The 15,540-nt window shown below is 40.0% G+C and overlaps 1 protein-coding gene across 1 annotated transcript in view; it reads left to right on the top strand.

The window, feature by feature from the left end:
• Window positions 1-15,540, top strand: part of LOC121396218 (neurotensin receptor type 1-like) — a 32,838-nt gene that overhangs the window by 7,837 nt on the left and 9,461 nt on the right. Inside the window, exon 2 of the mRNA XM_041570961.1 lies at window positions 13,713-14,659. Coding sequence (XP_041426895.1) covers window positions 13,756-14,659 — 904 coding nt within the window. The 5' untranslated portion in view covers window positions 13,713-13,755. The remainder of the gene's footprint in view (window positions 1-13,712; window positions 14,660-15,540) is intronic.

The following is a 15,540-nucleotide window of genomic DNA, read 5'->3' as shown; positions in this document are numbered from 1 at the left end:
CGTAAACCCAATAGGCTGGTTTAGCTACCAATAAGGATTAATTATATCTTAGTTTGGATCAAGTTCAAGTTACTGTTTTATTATTACAGAGAAAGAGGGAATCGGTTTGAAAATTTTGGATTGTTTGGATTAAATGGAGTCTATGGGCGACAGCCTTTCTGTAATTCGGAGCTTTCTGGATAATGATTTTCCAGATAATGGATCCCATACTTGTATTACTAAAAAAAGGCCTTGTGTGGACTGAAATGTAATGTTTAATACTGTACACATTTCACAAGATATCTCAGTGTTGCTGGTCCATTTAGTAATAATAATAATAATATAAACGGTTTACCGTGCACCCGAGGCAAACTTCACAAACGGAGTGCTGACCACATTCATAGGATCTAATATCCAAAATGTTTGGGACCCGGGTAAGGGATCTTTCGCTAATTTGGATCGCCCCATACCTTATTTCTGCTAAATTATTTTGAGGTCAAATAAACCCAATAGGTTTGTTTTGCCTCCACCATCATTCATACAGCTTAGCTATCATCAAGTACAAGAACAGAGAAGGAAAGGAAATCACTTTTAAAAATTAGAATTCTTTGCTTTAAAAGTACTCTAAGGGAGATTCCCATAATGAGGAGCTTAAAAGGTAAAAGGTTTTTGGATGCTGCAAACACCTATTACCTTCACAAGACTAAGGTGGAACATTTCATAAAACATTAATTACAGTCATGCAATAACAGTCAGAACGAGATCTGTCAGATCAGTCACACACCAGCTTCCACACATCTACCGGTGCAACTAGTAGCCATCCTGTACCATTCATTAATAGAGAGCAAGTCGCCTGCCATCACCAATGGAAACCTTCCATGGTTCCACACAAATTAGTCCTGCATTTTGGCAGCAACAAATCCAACGTCTTGTTTCTTAGGGTCTGTGACCCTAAGCATGAGCATATATTGATTAAATAAACTCATTCTCTATAATCAGACTGGCACTGTTATCAGTGATCCATTTATTTTTACCTGAAACGTTCTTCTTCAGAGCAACCTTGGATATCAAAGCACACATAATGAAATGTCAATTTATATGGGTCCATTCAAAAAAAGCATGTCCTTCAAAGTGGTTTATGTGGCATCTGTGGTGTACGACTTATCCATTTTATCAGTGCCCATTGACACCATGGATTTCTGTGCTTTTCCTTTGTAGCCATCAATCAAAAGGAAATTTTTAACAAAGAGCAGGGAAACTGACTTGTTAATTCCTGAAGCTCTTGACAAAAGGGTATGAGTCACAGACCTGGATGCAATGGGGAAGAAGGGCACTTAACCTAATTTGCAGCCGCAGATTTGGGCACAGTGAAAAAGTACATTTTGCAGCAGTTAATGTAAAGTACATGTTATAAGAATACAGCAATTCAATAAGTACTCCTTTTTATTAATGATACATTTTGAATACTGACAATTTGTAATATAAAGCTCTTATTATACAGACAGATAAAAATTGGTTTCAACTTTGCGTAAATATAACCAGCGGATTCGCAAACAAAAGCTCTTATTATGTTTTCTGTTGTGTGCTGAAAAGCAAAATAATGTACCACTTGTTTTATGCTCACAAGGATGCAGTTGAACAGTGAATACAATAAAAAAAGAACAGATAATATTTTTTTCTATTTCTTTAAAGTGACACGCTCGCATCTCAGCGGGGCAGCGGGAGGAATGGTGAGCGCAGGAGTCCCTATGCGTGCCGGCGGGGCCCCGGAATGCAAAACTGAAGATTATTTTGCATCACTAGGCAGTAGTGATGGGCGAATAAATTCGCCTGGCACGAATTTGTGTCGAATTCCCGTTGTCAATTTCCGATTTTCACAATTTTTTCGTAAAAACGTTCTAATTTCTCGATTTTTTCGTGAAAAGGTTCGAATTGCTTGATTTTTTCGTGAAAACTAGTGATGGGCGAATTTGCGCCGTTTCGATTCGCCGACAAATTCGCGAATTCCCCGAAAAATGTAGAAAAAAAATTTCACTGGCGGCAAATTCGCCATGGCGAATAAATTTGCCCATCACTAGTGAAAACAATTTTTTTAATGAAAAGGTTCGAATTGCTTGATTTTTTTAGTGAAAACGTTTGAATTGCTCTATTTTTTCGTGGAAACGTTCGAATTTCACGATTTTTTCGTGAAAACTGTAGAATTTCACGATTTTTCACTAAACGGGAGAGATTCGCCCATCACTACTCGGCAGCAAATGCACAGGATGGGAATTTATAAAGAGTGTGCTGGCACGATCAGAAGTACAGGGATCTATCCATCCATACTATTATTCAGATTCATAACCTACCTGCATACCTATGTAGCCCTCTCATGCTTTAGTGAAAAGGTATTGGATGTTTGGATTAGTAGATCCAAGTAAAAAATACAAAAGAGAGGTTAAAATCTGTACAATGACGATCTTATGTATATTATAATGATATTCTTATTTATTACACTGAAGTTTTTAGTCAATGCATGTACAGAACCCATTCTGTGAATTGTATTTGTGGTTACAGAATAATGCACATGACAAATTAATGAAATGAATGGTGCCTACTTAAACATTCAATACTGACTCTGGGTAATGTACTGTATGATGTCTGGGTGGCTAGGGGACACATAGAGACAGTGGCGGAACTACCGGGTGAGCAGGGGGTGCGAGCAGGCCAGGGCCCGCACCCCCTCAGGGCCCCCCGGCAGCTTGTGCGCCACTGAAATCCGGGCCGAAAATCACGTACGGAGGGGGGCGGGGGCCTGGCTGCGCGTCCCGCACCAGGGCCCGCCCCCCTCTAGTTATGTTACTGCATAGAGAGGACAATACAGAGTATCGGTCAAATGTATTTCTGCCTGTAAGAGGAAAGAATAATGCAGTTATAAACTGTACTCCACTTCTAGATGCTATATTCTGATCTGCATGGATGTAATAATCAGGGCCGGATTTATATAGTGAGCGCCCCTAAGCCCACTGCCTTTTCGTTGCCCCTGTCCCCTCCCCTTTATTTGTGCAAATTTTCATCATTTGGACTGGAGCAATGGTAATTGGCGCACGGGAAATGTAAAAAATGATTGTATCTCCAGCGCATCCCCAGTGTTTTTTAACCAATGTGCATAAAATCCTGCCGCCCTAGGCCTGGTCCTTGGTGGCCTTTCCACAAATCCAGGGCTGGTAATAATACCACTTGTTCAGTGAATGAATTTCTGGAAACATATAAGTGTCTCAATACACATGCACCCCTCTATATACAGTACGAAGCAAAGTTGCACAGGGACAGCATATTATGATTAATTGGCCTCCATTTTGTCATGAAATATAACGTACAAATATACATATACTGTATATAAAAATCGGGGGCCTTATTTATCAAAACCTGAATTTATCGGATTATTTTAATAATAATAAAAAAAAAAGAACAAACTAGAATCCATGGGGATCAGGGACAAACATGGAAAAATCTAACGAAATCTGAATCGTACAATTTTTTGGGCTAATTCCAGCGCAGTCCACAGAAAATTCCAAATAGGTTAGGGACCTCTGTCATTGACTTACTTTATATACAACCTCTGTAGGTCTGAAATGCCAGCTTTTCAGATTCTGACTTTTTACATCCTCTGGCTTTAATAAATCTTTAAAAATTATAGTTTTGTTTTTACACTAAAAATTCGGATTTTATAGTAAGAAAAAAACTTCGGACTTTAATAAATAACCCCCATAATCACAGCTCTGAATTACAGTCTTCCATAGACTATGTATTAAACAATTCTAATTTTTAAGAAATATTTTTTTCTCTGTAATAATAAATCTCTTACTTGATGATTGCTAAACTACATGGATCCATGTTGATGGCAAAACAATCCTATTGGGTTTACTTAATGTTTAAATGATTTTTATCAGACTTAAGCTGTGGCGATCCAAATTATGGGAAGATCCCTTATATGGAGCCCTCCAGGTCCCAAGCATTTAGGCGAATAGATCTCATATCTGCATTAAATTATGGAATTATCTTCATTTATTTAATCTCTAGTAGAGAGGTGTGTAGGAGGTCATAACTTTTGTACAATGACCATTAATTTTGTGTAAAATAAATGAGAAACACTTTAATAGGGATGCACCGAATCCAGGAAATCGGTTAGGGATTCGGCCAGGATTCTGCCTTTTTCAGCAGGATTCGCCAATCCTTCTGCCCGACCGAACCCTAATTTGCATATGCAAATGAGGGGTGGGGAGGGAAATCGTGTGACTTTTTGTCACAAAACAAGGAAGTAAAAAACGTTTTCCCCTTCCCACTCCTAATTTGCATATGCAAATTAGGATTCATTTTGTTATTCGGCCGAATCATTTACAAAGAATTCGGGGGTTCGGCTGAATCAAAAATATTGGATTTACACTACACATTTTCATTAAAAAAAAAAGCACATTTTAATGGCCAAAAAATAGACTCGTTCATGGATGATTCCTGTGCTTAGGCCATCATCATAACAACACTTATCAATAAGTGAAACCTCAATTTTACATCCACTGATTTTAAGTTTTCCCTCATTTTACATTGTTGTTTTGTGGTCCCACCTATATATTATGCATAATACATTTCCCTTATTTTACATTTTCCTGGATTTTACACCATTATTCCTGGACCCCTGAAAGATGTAAAATGGGGGTTATACTGTATGTATAACTGCTTATGCAGAGACATGTCATGATATTGAACAAAGTCTAGTAGTTAGGTGTATGTAGTCAATTCTACCCAAAGCTAGCTTATATTTTTGCACTAGACTTGCCGTGAAGTTCATCCAGAACACATTCTTTCAGGGAGGTTTCACCAAGGTGTCGCTAATTTATATATAAAAAATTCGCTTTGCATTGTGGATGACTATGAATAACAGAATGATTGCAGTGATCACTATATACAGTCTGTAAATATACTACAGCTCATTGAATAATGCAATGAATTGTAAGAAGCACCTTTGTAGTAGGAGTGGGTGTCTTCAATTGTGCTCTTTGCAGAAAGAATTTATTGTTTATCTATATTATTATGTATTCTCTGGTGACTGTTTTCTTTTCGGTTCCAAGATGTAGTGGTTGTATTGTAATCCTGACTCACTGATTGACTGTATTTAAAAAAAAATCCTTGTAATTCAGTTATTGTCTTTGCATATTAATGCTCGTGTAATTCCGAACAATAGCCATCTGATTGTGCCCTTGAACTCTATCTACAGCCACTTCTGTATGGTTAAGAATTTCCTTCATATGCTTTTTCTCTTCTAAATTCTTATGATATCTTATAATATCGCTTAGAATATATTCTAGCTGAAGGCTAAGATTGTGTAATGGCATGGTACTAAATGCTCTTTATCGCATTTTCTGGTGTATTTCAGCTGGGGTAGCCTAAACTGTCCCTGCCAATTCACATTTCTGTAATGCAAAGTTCCTAAAAGCACCAATATTTGCCTGAAAACACATCTATGCGTACACCTTGGTGTTCAATCCACAATATTTCACAAAAACTATTCAGAATATTATCGATATCCTAATTGTAATCAAATATTTTTAATCACAACTGAATAAAGATAAGACACATGCCTTAATGAGCAGAATATTAACATTTCCCCTTTTAAAGCAAGGTGAATAGGTTTAAATGAGAGCAATCATGATTACAACACTTATCATCAGGAATCGTAGTCATGGGCTGCTTGACATATGGCTGTCAGATTCTGATGTAAAAGTAATAATAGAGCATGAAAGGAGCAGGACATTGTGAAGCATACAGGCCCTATGGGCATAACGAATTATATCTTTCCCTTTAAAAGAAAATATAAATGTGAGGGGGGTAAATTTACAATCCAGGATAGATGATCTGTCAGGTGTCACAAAAGCAGTCAGGCTTACAGAGCTCTCACACTGGAATAAGTAATAATCACAGTTTCCAGGTCCCTGCCTGTCAGGAACCTAATTTCCCAAGTAACTTGACCAATCAGGTTGCTATAGCAGTGACATGGGAACTACAAAACTGACAGTTTTTAAATCCCAGTTGTCCCTCCTCACATCACATGGAACCTGCAGGAAAATTGTGTGTCGGGTCCTCAAATACTTGGCTATGGAGTTAGGAGTGGCAAGGGGGTCAGATATGTTTATATTCTATATGTTTGGTGATTTTATGTGCTCTGTGTAGGCTAAGATTTCTTCTACCATCGACTCTTATTGCTAAATCAGTCGCAGGCATCCCAAGGAAGCCTTGCAGAAAATGAAATATTTCAAGATAAAGGGTAATTGAGCCTGCCATGTGTCTTGAAAGGCACTAGTTCTGGTTGCGTGTATATCTAGAACACTAGAACTCCTGCCATGAATGGAAAAAAAATATTAGTGGTGGCACTCCTAAGCATTAAGGTGAAATGGAAAAGAGACTAAAACGCTCCTGAACAATATATATCACAAATCACAAACAATATAATATAATAAATGGTTTTAGGCAACCCCTAGAGCAGTGGGTCCCAAAATTTGGGTTGTCCCCCACTCCTGGTGGGGCATGGAGTGGTGGATGGGAATGGCATAGTCCATAGGCCAGTTAGGGTAAGATTGGAAGACTATTCCTATTTTGCTCTTCTAGATAAACCTAAACTCCAGCTCGAAGGTAAATTAGGGTAAAATTTGGGGTGGGATTTTTGGGTCTGTGGTTGAACAGCTCACACACAAATGTTTTTCCCTATATCTGTAATGTAGTTATGAGCTAATGCATGCCCCAATCAAAGGATGGACCTGCAAGGGGGTCTTGAACCAAAATAAATCCAGGGTCTGTTTTCCCTATTATTGCCCATTCTGGCCATGTATAGCCAAAATATGCAATCTGTGACCAACTCCAGTACCTCATTTTTTGGAATTGTAATTTCCTGAAGAATTTGCAAACACAGGGTTAGTCAAGCATTTAGTCTGCAGCAGGAGGATAGCTGGCATTACACTTTATACTTATGGCCTTTTAGATAACAAGATTGTAAAGAGAGAAAATCAATAAAAGAGATGGCAGAGAACGGTTGCAATGGAGCATGACTGTTAACAGGAGCTGGAATTAAACATTTGAACTGTAACGGAGATCCAAGGTTCAGTCAACCAGGAGACTAAAAAGACTGAATGTAGCAGATATAGAATTGTGCAAGCATCTGGTACCAAAGTCAGTGCATTTTTGGATCTGTATGCAATGCTCATGCACAAGCCTTGTTATGTATTAGAGACCCATATTGAAAAGTGGAAAGAAATACCTGCCTGTTCCAGAATTTCTATACACCCATGTTCTTTCTATTTATGTTTAATATTTGAGATTTGTATGCTTAAGACATCTGTCCGCATCAGTCACACTATAAGTACATTTTAAATTTTTTGTATATATAGGCTTGTTGTTTTTTTGAGTATTTTTGACTGCTATGTACAGCTTTATGATGGCACAAGTGTTATGCATGCTCATGGGCACAATAGCCTTAGTGCTTGCACCTGGCACTGGTAAAAAGGCGCCCTATACTTAAAGGAGAACTAAAGCATATCTAAAGAAGTAGGCTAGAAATGTTGTACATTATGTTTTGGGTTTCTATACCAGCCCAAGACAACCACAGCCCTTTAGTAGGGAAGATCTCTATCTCCAAAGATGCCCCAGTAGCTCCCCATCTTCTTTTTTACTGATTCACTGCACATGCTCTGTGCTGCTGTCACTTACTGAGCTTAAGGACCCACTCACAATATACTGTATATACAGAATATAAATGTCACAATATAAGGCTGATTAGAACCTAATACAGATAATTACTACACGTCAGCTCAAAAAACAGTGCAATTAGCATTAAAAATGTAATGTATAAAAGCTGGTGGAACTGGATGTTTAACATAACAGCCAGAACACTACTTCCTGCATTGCAGCTCTCTTGGTTTCCAATGATTGGTTACCAGGCAGTAACCAATCAGTGGCTTGAGGAGGCCATAACTGTTTGCTTTTGAATCTGACCTGCATGCTTATGATCAATTGCAAACTCAATGTTAGAGAGCTGCAAAGCAGTAAGCAATGTTCTGTTCTTTTATGTTAGACATTCAGTTGCTCCAGCCTTTGTAGATCACATTTTTTACTACCTAACTATATTAGAAGCATCCTATCTATTTATCCAATTTTTATTTTTACACTGAACTGTTCCTTTAACTACTTGTTCCATGATCAGGAGAGGGAGGGCAGTGGAGGAATGACCGCACAGGGCAAGAGGTCGGTGACAGAGGGCAGGTAGGAGAGCTTGAGGGCAGGCAGGGATCAGGTCTGGGTCGGCAGAGCCCATCAGGTTTTTTGTTGTTCACAACAGAGGTTTCAGGAAAATGGAGCTATTTTAGACCGTAAAGGCTGGTAGTTGTCTTCCCGCAGGTTTGAAAAGATTATGAACAACTAAAATATATTAGGGGTATAAAGGGCAGGTACTTAAGTCTGAAGGCACCTCTCCCTATAATAGAACCCACATGCAAACCAGTTCAGGCACTAGTAGTGCGCGTGTGCGGCTTCGTTCTGCCCATAGTTGCTCGTTGCACACTTCCTGATTTGCGCGATGACGAGCAACTATGGGCAGAACGAAGCCGCACAAGCGCACTACTGACTTAGCGCTAGTGTGGGCATGGAGTCACGGCATCTACCAGAACTATAGTATTAGAATGCGGCGCATCTGGAAGTGCCTCCACGAGGAACACTGAGTGAGGTTATTTAATGGCTGCAACAACACACGACTAGGGTTGCCACCCGGCCGGTATTTTACCGGCCTAGCCGGTAAAAAACCTGCCAAGGCCGGGGCCGGTATTACAAATTTACTGGCAATATAGCTGCCGGTAAATTTGTAATACCATTAAAAACACCCCCTTGGCCCGCCCCCATCCCCTGTAAACTTACCTTGTCCTTCGGTTCTTGTCCTGGCTGTGCTTTGGCCCCGCCCCTTTGCAGCACAACCCCGCCCCCTTTGACATCACGTCATGCCCCCCTTTTTGTACCCGCCCCCACCAGCCGGAATTTTTTTTTGGCAAAACGTGGCAACCCTACACACGACCAGTACCTATGCCCCTGAGGAAGGGCGAAACGCGTAGGGTAGCATAGGTGGACGGTGGGAGATCTAGCTCCCATCCGCTCCCCGCGTAGACAGGCAGAATTGGGCCTAAGAGGGAACGGAATTGGAAAGGGAGGGGGGTATAGCTATACACTAACTATACTTTAACTATTGAAGGAGACTTCCACTATTTGAAATAGCACTTACTTTTTTAGTGGTTTTTTTCTATCCTCACCATCCACCTTGCTAATAGTTTTTATCTTTGTTTGTTTTTTAAGGCAAATGTCCTGCACTGTTCACACTTAGTGTGCCACGGTGAGTTTTGTTATGTGAGTGTGTTGTTTGCGGTGTGGGCTTGGCCCAGTGGCTTGGAGTGTTTTTAACATTTACTATTAAAGGTGAAGTTTTAATGCAGTCCGTTATTATGTTATACCACTTGGCGATATTGCCTGAACTGGTTTGCATGTGGGTTTTATTATAGGGGGAGGTACCTTCGGACTTAAGTACCTGCCCTTTATACTCCTAATATATTTTAGATGTTCACAACAGAGGTTTTCAAGAGATAAGTAAATCATATGGGATCCATTATCTGGAAACCCGTTATCTAGAAAGCTCCGACTTCCAGAAAGGCCAGCTGCCATAGACTCCATTTTATCCAAATACTCCACATTTTTAAAAATGATTTCCTTTTTCTCTGAAATAATAAAACAGTAGCTTTTATTTGATCCAAAGTAAGATATAATAAATCCTTATCTGAAGCCTAACCAGCCTATTGAGTTTATTTAATGTTTACATGATTTTCTAGTAGATGTAAAGTATGAAGGTCCAAATTAAAATCCATTATTTGGAAAGCCCTATGTCCCAAACATTCTGGATAACAGGTCCCACACCTGTGGTACATAACAAAAGTACCATCCACTCACAGTTTTTTTGTCCTTTAACCAGAACAGCCTGGTTCACTGACAGTCTTGCTTCTTCCTGCAGAAATGTCCTAGGCAAGCCCCAGTTATTCCATATTTAGTTCTCGCAAAGGTTTTTTCCCCGCACCAAAACTCCCTCAGCCAGCTCCTCACAGACTTCCTGTTTCCTGGACAGTGAGCTCCCCTCTCCCAAGTGGTGACATCACTCACTGCCACCACAACATGCAGCCCCTTTTATACTTTCCATATACTGTGTCTCATAGAGCATCCTGAGAGATATGTACCTTCCCTGTAGAGTTTCCCCAGCCATTGTGCCACCCCATGTCACTTTAGAGGAAGCAGACCCTACAGTTCAATCCCCCTGAGACCTAGGGTTGCCCCCTGTTCAGTTTTGACCTGGTTTTTGTAAGGCCTGTTCGAGACTGAACTTTCTGTTCTGTTTTCAGCCTTATGAAACCCAAACAGTAATCTGGCCGATACATGAAAAGCATTTAAATACTAAGATACTCGCCTCAACATGGCTTATTATTTCTTATTATTACAGATACAAAAAAAATCAAAAACAAGAAATTATCATCGCTGTATTTCAGAGCTTTCTGGATAACTGATTTCTGTATAATAGATCTCATACCTGTAATTAAAGGATTGGGCTTAATCATCAAGCAGAATATAGCTAGAGATATGGTTAGGGTAGCCGCCTGGCCGGTAAAAATGATGGTTGATCCCAATGCTATTAATAGGGAATAAAGATAAATATATAGGAAGGCCAGCAAAGGTGGCAACCCTAGATACGGTTGCCACGTGTGTGGTTTTGAATTGGGCATCAACACTTTAAAACATTGAGAATACTGGATAAAAATCCAGTCAGTTGCATCTAAGTGATGCAATAACCTTGCCCTGGAGTCATAACTCCACCAACATCATTGTGCCTACCTCTGGTGTCATCATGCCTGTTCCTAAATCACTGCCCACACCCAATGTTATCTGCCCCACCCCTTGTGTTCGGGTTTAGCCATCAGCTATAATGTGGGTGGGGCAGATAGCATTGGGGGTGGAGCAGTGATCTTGGGGTGGGCATGATGACATCAGAGGCAGGCACAATGATGTCGTGGAGCTGTGATGCTGTGTCAGGGTTATTACATCACTTATATGCAAATGGCTGGATTTATGTCCATGTTTTAAATGGGACAGAAAGTTTTGAATGGAGAGCCCTTTGACAAACTGAGATGTCCAGTTGAAACCCACATGGCTGGAAACCCCACCTCTATCTATTCTGCCCAATGAGTAAGACCAATCCTTTAACTACAGGTATGGGATCTATTATACAGAAATCAGTTATCCAGAAAGCTCTGAAATACAGCAATGCTCATTTAAAAAAATGATTTCTTATTTTTGATTGATTTCCTTATTTCTGTTTCTTTAATAACTGGAAATTAACTGCACTTCATAACAACTAAGCCATGTCAAGGTGAGTATCTTGGTATATAATTGGTTTTCATTTGGCCAGATTAATGTTCGTTTTTCACAAGGCTGAAAACCGAACAAAGTTGAGACCTGAACAGGCCTTAAAAAAACCGAACTGTTCTTGTCAAAACCGAACAGGTGGCAACCCTAACTGTACACTCTATTTCAGGTCACTGAGGTTATTCATTGTACCTGTCTCTTTGGAAAGAAAAATGGTTATGATATTCCAGCAGTGACACTGGTGTTTTGGTGAATATTCTTTCTGGTTACCAAGGGAATCCGGATAATGTTACTGATGAATCAGGGTAGATGTTCTGAAGGAATCTGGATAAAGGGTTAGTTCACCGTTAAGTATGATGCAAACAGTGCTATTTGGAAACAGCTTGCAACTGGTCTTCATATCTGTTTGTATTTTCCATTATTTGTTTAGCAACTCTCCATTTTGATATTTCATCAACTATCTGGTTGCTAAGGTCTTATTTTCCCTAGCAACCAGGCAATGGTTTGAAAAGGAGACTGAAATAAGTACAGGAAGGGTACGGAATAGGAACATAAGTAACAATACCAATAACATTGTAGCCTCACAGTAAAACAATAAATATAACAATAAAATTGCAGCCTCACAGAGCAAATGGGGGTTTGTGACCCCCATTTGAAAGCTGGAGTGAGGTAGAAGAGGAAGGCAAAACTCAATAAAATAAATTGTAAATGTGTAAGCATGGATATGCCCTTGTGTTCTATGTTGTAAAAGACAGCAGCTATTTGTGAAGCACTCCTAGGTATAATTGTGCAGTATTGCGTGCTGTTTGTAAAAGTCATTTATATTGTTAGCTGTGATTTACTGTGTGAAAAAAAAATAGATTGCAAAAAGACAGAGGGTTGAAACCAATTGCCTCTCAGCAGGCACAGATAGGATGAATAAAGCAGTATTGTATACATGTGTAGGACTAAATTGTTGAGAAATTGCGCTACAGGATACTAAATTTTCCTTAATGATTTCAGCTGTAGTAGCACATATAAATACGGGTTGTTTAATCAAGTCTGATCTAAATAGAGTATAGTATATTTGTGAACCTTTATTTTCTCAGTGTATTAAAATTCCACTATTTGATTCTTTTGTCAGTTTTTTTTAAACTGGATTTGATTCAGTCTGATAAACTGACACAACTAAAGTAATTTGTTTAAGTATAAAAAATCCTAAGAGGCACCTCACCTAGAAAGTAGTATGTGGGCATTGACTTCAACTGGGTCACTAGTATAACAAGTGATCTACCAGGGGGCAATCTTCTACTGGCCCTCTACTCAACTCCAGTGCAGGAGTTTTACAATTAAAACTACTGTCCGTTAAATTTCCCCAGCACTGCAAATCCAACTATTAATTTAAATTTGTTTTGGTGCCCATTAAATGATAGGATCAGTACCCTGTGCATCCTCTCATAGCAGTTCCACACCTGAAGGTGCTATTCAGGAAAAGGAAGGAGAAAATAAGAGAAAAAGATAAGCAAAAATGAGACAGTAAACACCCAAGTGATTGTATTGACTAACCTGGAACCCCGAGCCGGTGCTCCTATCAGTAGGATAGGAACAATCATCATTTAACTAAAAACTATTTAGTTCAACTGCGCATGCATCTGCCCCGGGAAATTTGAAGTGCTTGCTGGAATAACCCCGGGCCGGTGCAGTTTCCTACTGATAGGAGCACCGGCTCGGGGTTCCAGGTTAGTCAATACAATCACTTGGGTGTTTACTGTCTCATCTTTTTCTCTTAGTTTCTCCTTCCTCTTCCTGAATAGAGCCTTCAGGTGTGGAGCACTGGCCCGGGGTTTCAGGTAAGTCAATACAATTACTTGGGTGCCTAACATTTGGCACCCCCGACAGGCCCAGAAATTGTGGTGAGGCTGCAAAGGCCCAGGCCTAGGGCTGCATCAATTAATGGATGGCATGCCGCCCAGCTGCATGAGCAATTCTCTTGCCGAAGCACTAGCGCCAAACAGCTAGTGCTTTGGCATCAAGCTGACAGGATGCGCATGCATGTTATCTTTCGAGAGGGAGGGGGCGTCTGAGGACGCCGGCCTCTGGGCGCCCTCAGGGCAAATCCGGCCCTGCCCACAAAGTGCAAGATGACTTTCCTTCTCCTTTAAAAAGTCTTTGCTGTTTAGAAGCAACAACAAGGTTTTTAGGGTTAGTTTTCCTTTAACATGTGGGCAGTTTTTTTTCTTGTGTGCTTCTTTTTGGTTCTAACCATATTTTTTTGGTTCTAGGTCAACAAACTCTTATAAGCTTGTCACTTCACTTCATTCTGATATGAATAAATCCAAGTCTCCTATTTTAAATGACTGTCTGAAGCACATCACTTTTGAGAATGAATCTTTATGGAACGAGAATATGACCTCCAATGCCAGCGTTGAGACAATGCACCACCTCTTTATAGGTGCCCAACGCCAGGAACCTAATCATGTTGCGATACCTGCCACTATCTTTTACAGTCTTCTTTTCTTCTTTGGTATGATGGCAAATGGCCTCAGCATCCTGACACTTATGAGAAATGGGAGAATGAAAGTTAGTGCTGTGCGATTTTATCTTCTGAGTTTGGCCATGGCAGATATCTTGCTGCTGCTCACTATCCCAGTCACCCTTTATCGATATTTCTGGCAATATTATCCCTGGGCACTCTCTGATACTGTGTGCAAACTTTATTTTATGATCCGACAGGTCTATTGTGCTACAACCAGTTGGACCATTATTGCATTTACATCTGAGAGATATATTGCAATATGCCACCCCATGTGGTCCATCACAGGCCTCCGGAAAACCCGTATGGCATACCTTTTGGCATTTATCTGGCTTCTGTCTATCCTCACCACCATACCTGTGGCTATAGTATATGGGGAGTCATCAGCATGCATCTTGGACTATACTGCTACTTCTCAAGAAGAAGCTGTACTTGACTCCACTGTCTGTGAAATGTTGGAGCCAAAGCCCTATACTGTTTACAAAAGCATCATGCAGACACGCAGCATACTATTCTTTGTCATGCCTTTATTAGCCATTATTATTTTTCATATTCTTATCTTCCACCACCTGAATCTTAACCAAAGGCAGAGAGAGAAAATTGGGCTTAATGGAACACATTGGCATTTTTCTTCTACTCATGCAAACCATCCTCAACGGCACCCATTTTCTGAAAAAAAGGCTCGACAACTTATGGGTAAGTACATGGAACATGTTTATAAAATTAAACATATGTGGGTCCCATTCATTTTCAAAACTTTTGGGAAGGTGTATTTTGCACAAATACAAAAATGCTATTATGGTGATAGGTCTGTCATACATGCTAACCACCACATGTATAATAAAGCATTGCCATGGGTGCTCAGGGCAGCATACGTGGATGTAGGCTAGCCCAGTCCTTACCACCTCCTCTGCTACTCCCTCATCATTCAGATGCACAAGTTAGGGGACAGGGAAGGGGTGTGTGTGTGGGGAGGGGTACCCTACTTGTCCAATCTCTACTTCTCCTTAATACGCCATCCCTCTGTGGGCGGACATGCAGCCTTTCTTTGCACTTTGCACACTGTCTTGGAAAACTGCTTAGACATCTATAGAATCTTTAGTGATTGTATATGGATATTGTTGTTGCTATAGTTGAGAATGCCCAAGGAAAGGAATGTGAAAACCTTTAAATGAAACTGCATTTTTATATTTAGATGGAAATAAGCCAAGGTGTTTCTTTGTACAGGTCCTGCCCTTATGCTTAACTATGCATTACAGACAACACATACAAATGAACCTCTTTCAAGCAGGCCCATCGGCTAATAGAGTAGGTTATAACAGTATCCTTGAAATAAATATGTAATACTGCTGAACAAGGTACAAATAGCCTCAAAAGTGAGAACACACAATTAGCGAGCACTGCATTTTTATATTTAGATGGAAATAAGCCAAGGTGTTTCTTTGTACAGGTCCTGCCCTTATGCTTAACTATGCATTACAGACAACACATACAAATGAACCTTTTTCAAGCAGGCCCATCGGCTAATAGAGAAGGTTATAACAGTATCCTTGAAATAAATATGTAATACTGCTGAA

The sequence above is a fragment of the Xenopus laevis genome, chromosome 7S, assembly GCF_017654675.1.
Source record: "Xenopus laevis strain J_2021 chromosome 7S, Xenopus_laevis_v10.1, whole genome shotgun sequence".
Classification (NCBI taxonomy): Eukaryota; Metazoa; Chordata; class Amphibia; order Anura; family Pipidae; genus Xenopus; species Xenopus laevis.
The sequence above is the reverse complement of the archived record's forward strand: the minus strand, read 5'-3'. Positions and strand labels throughout refer to the sequence as shown.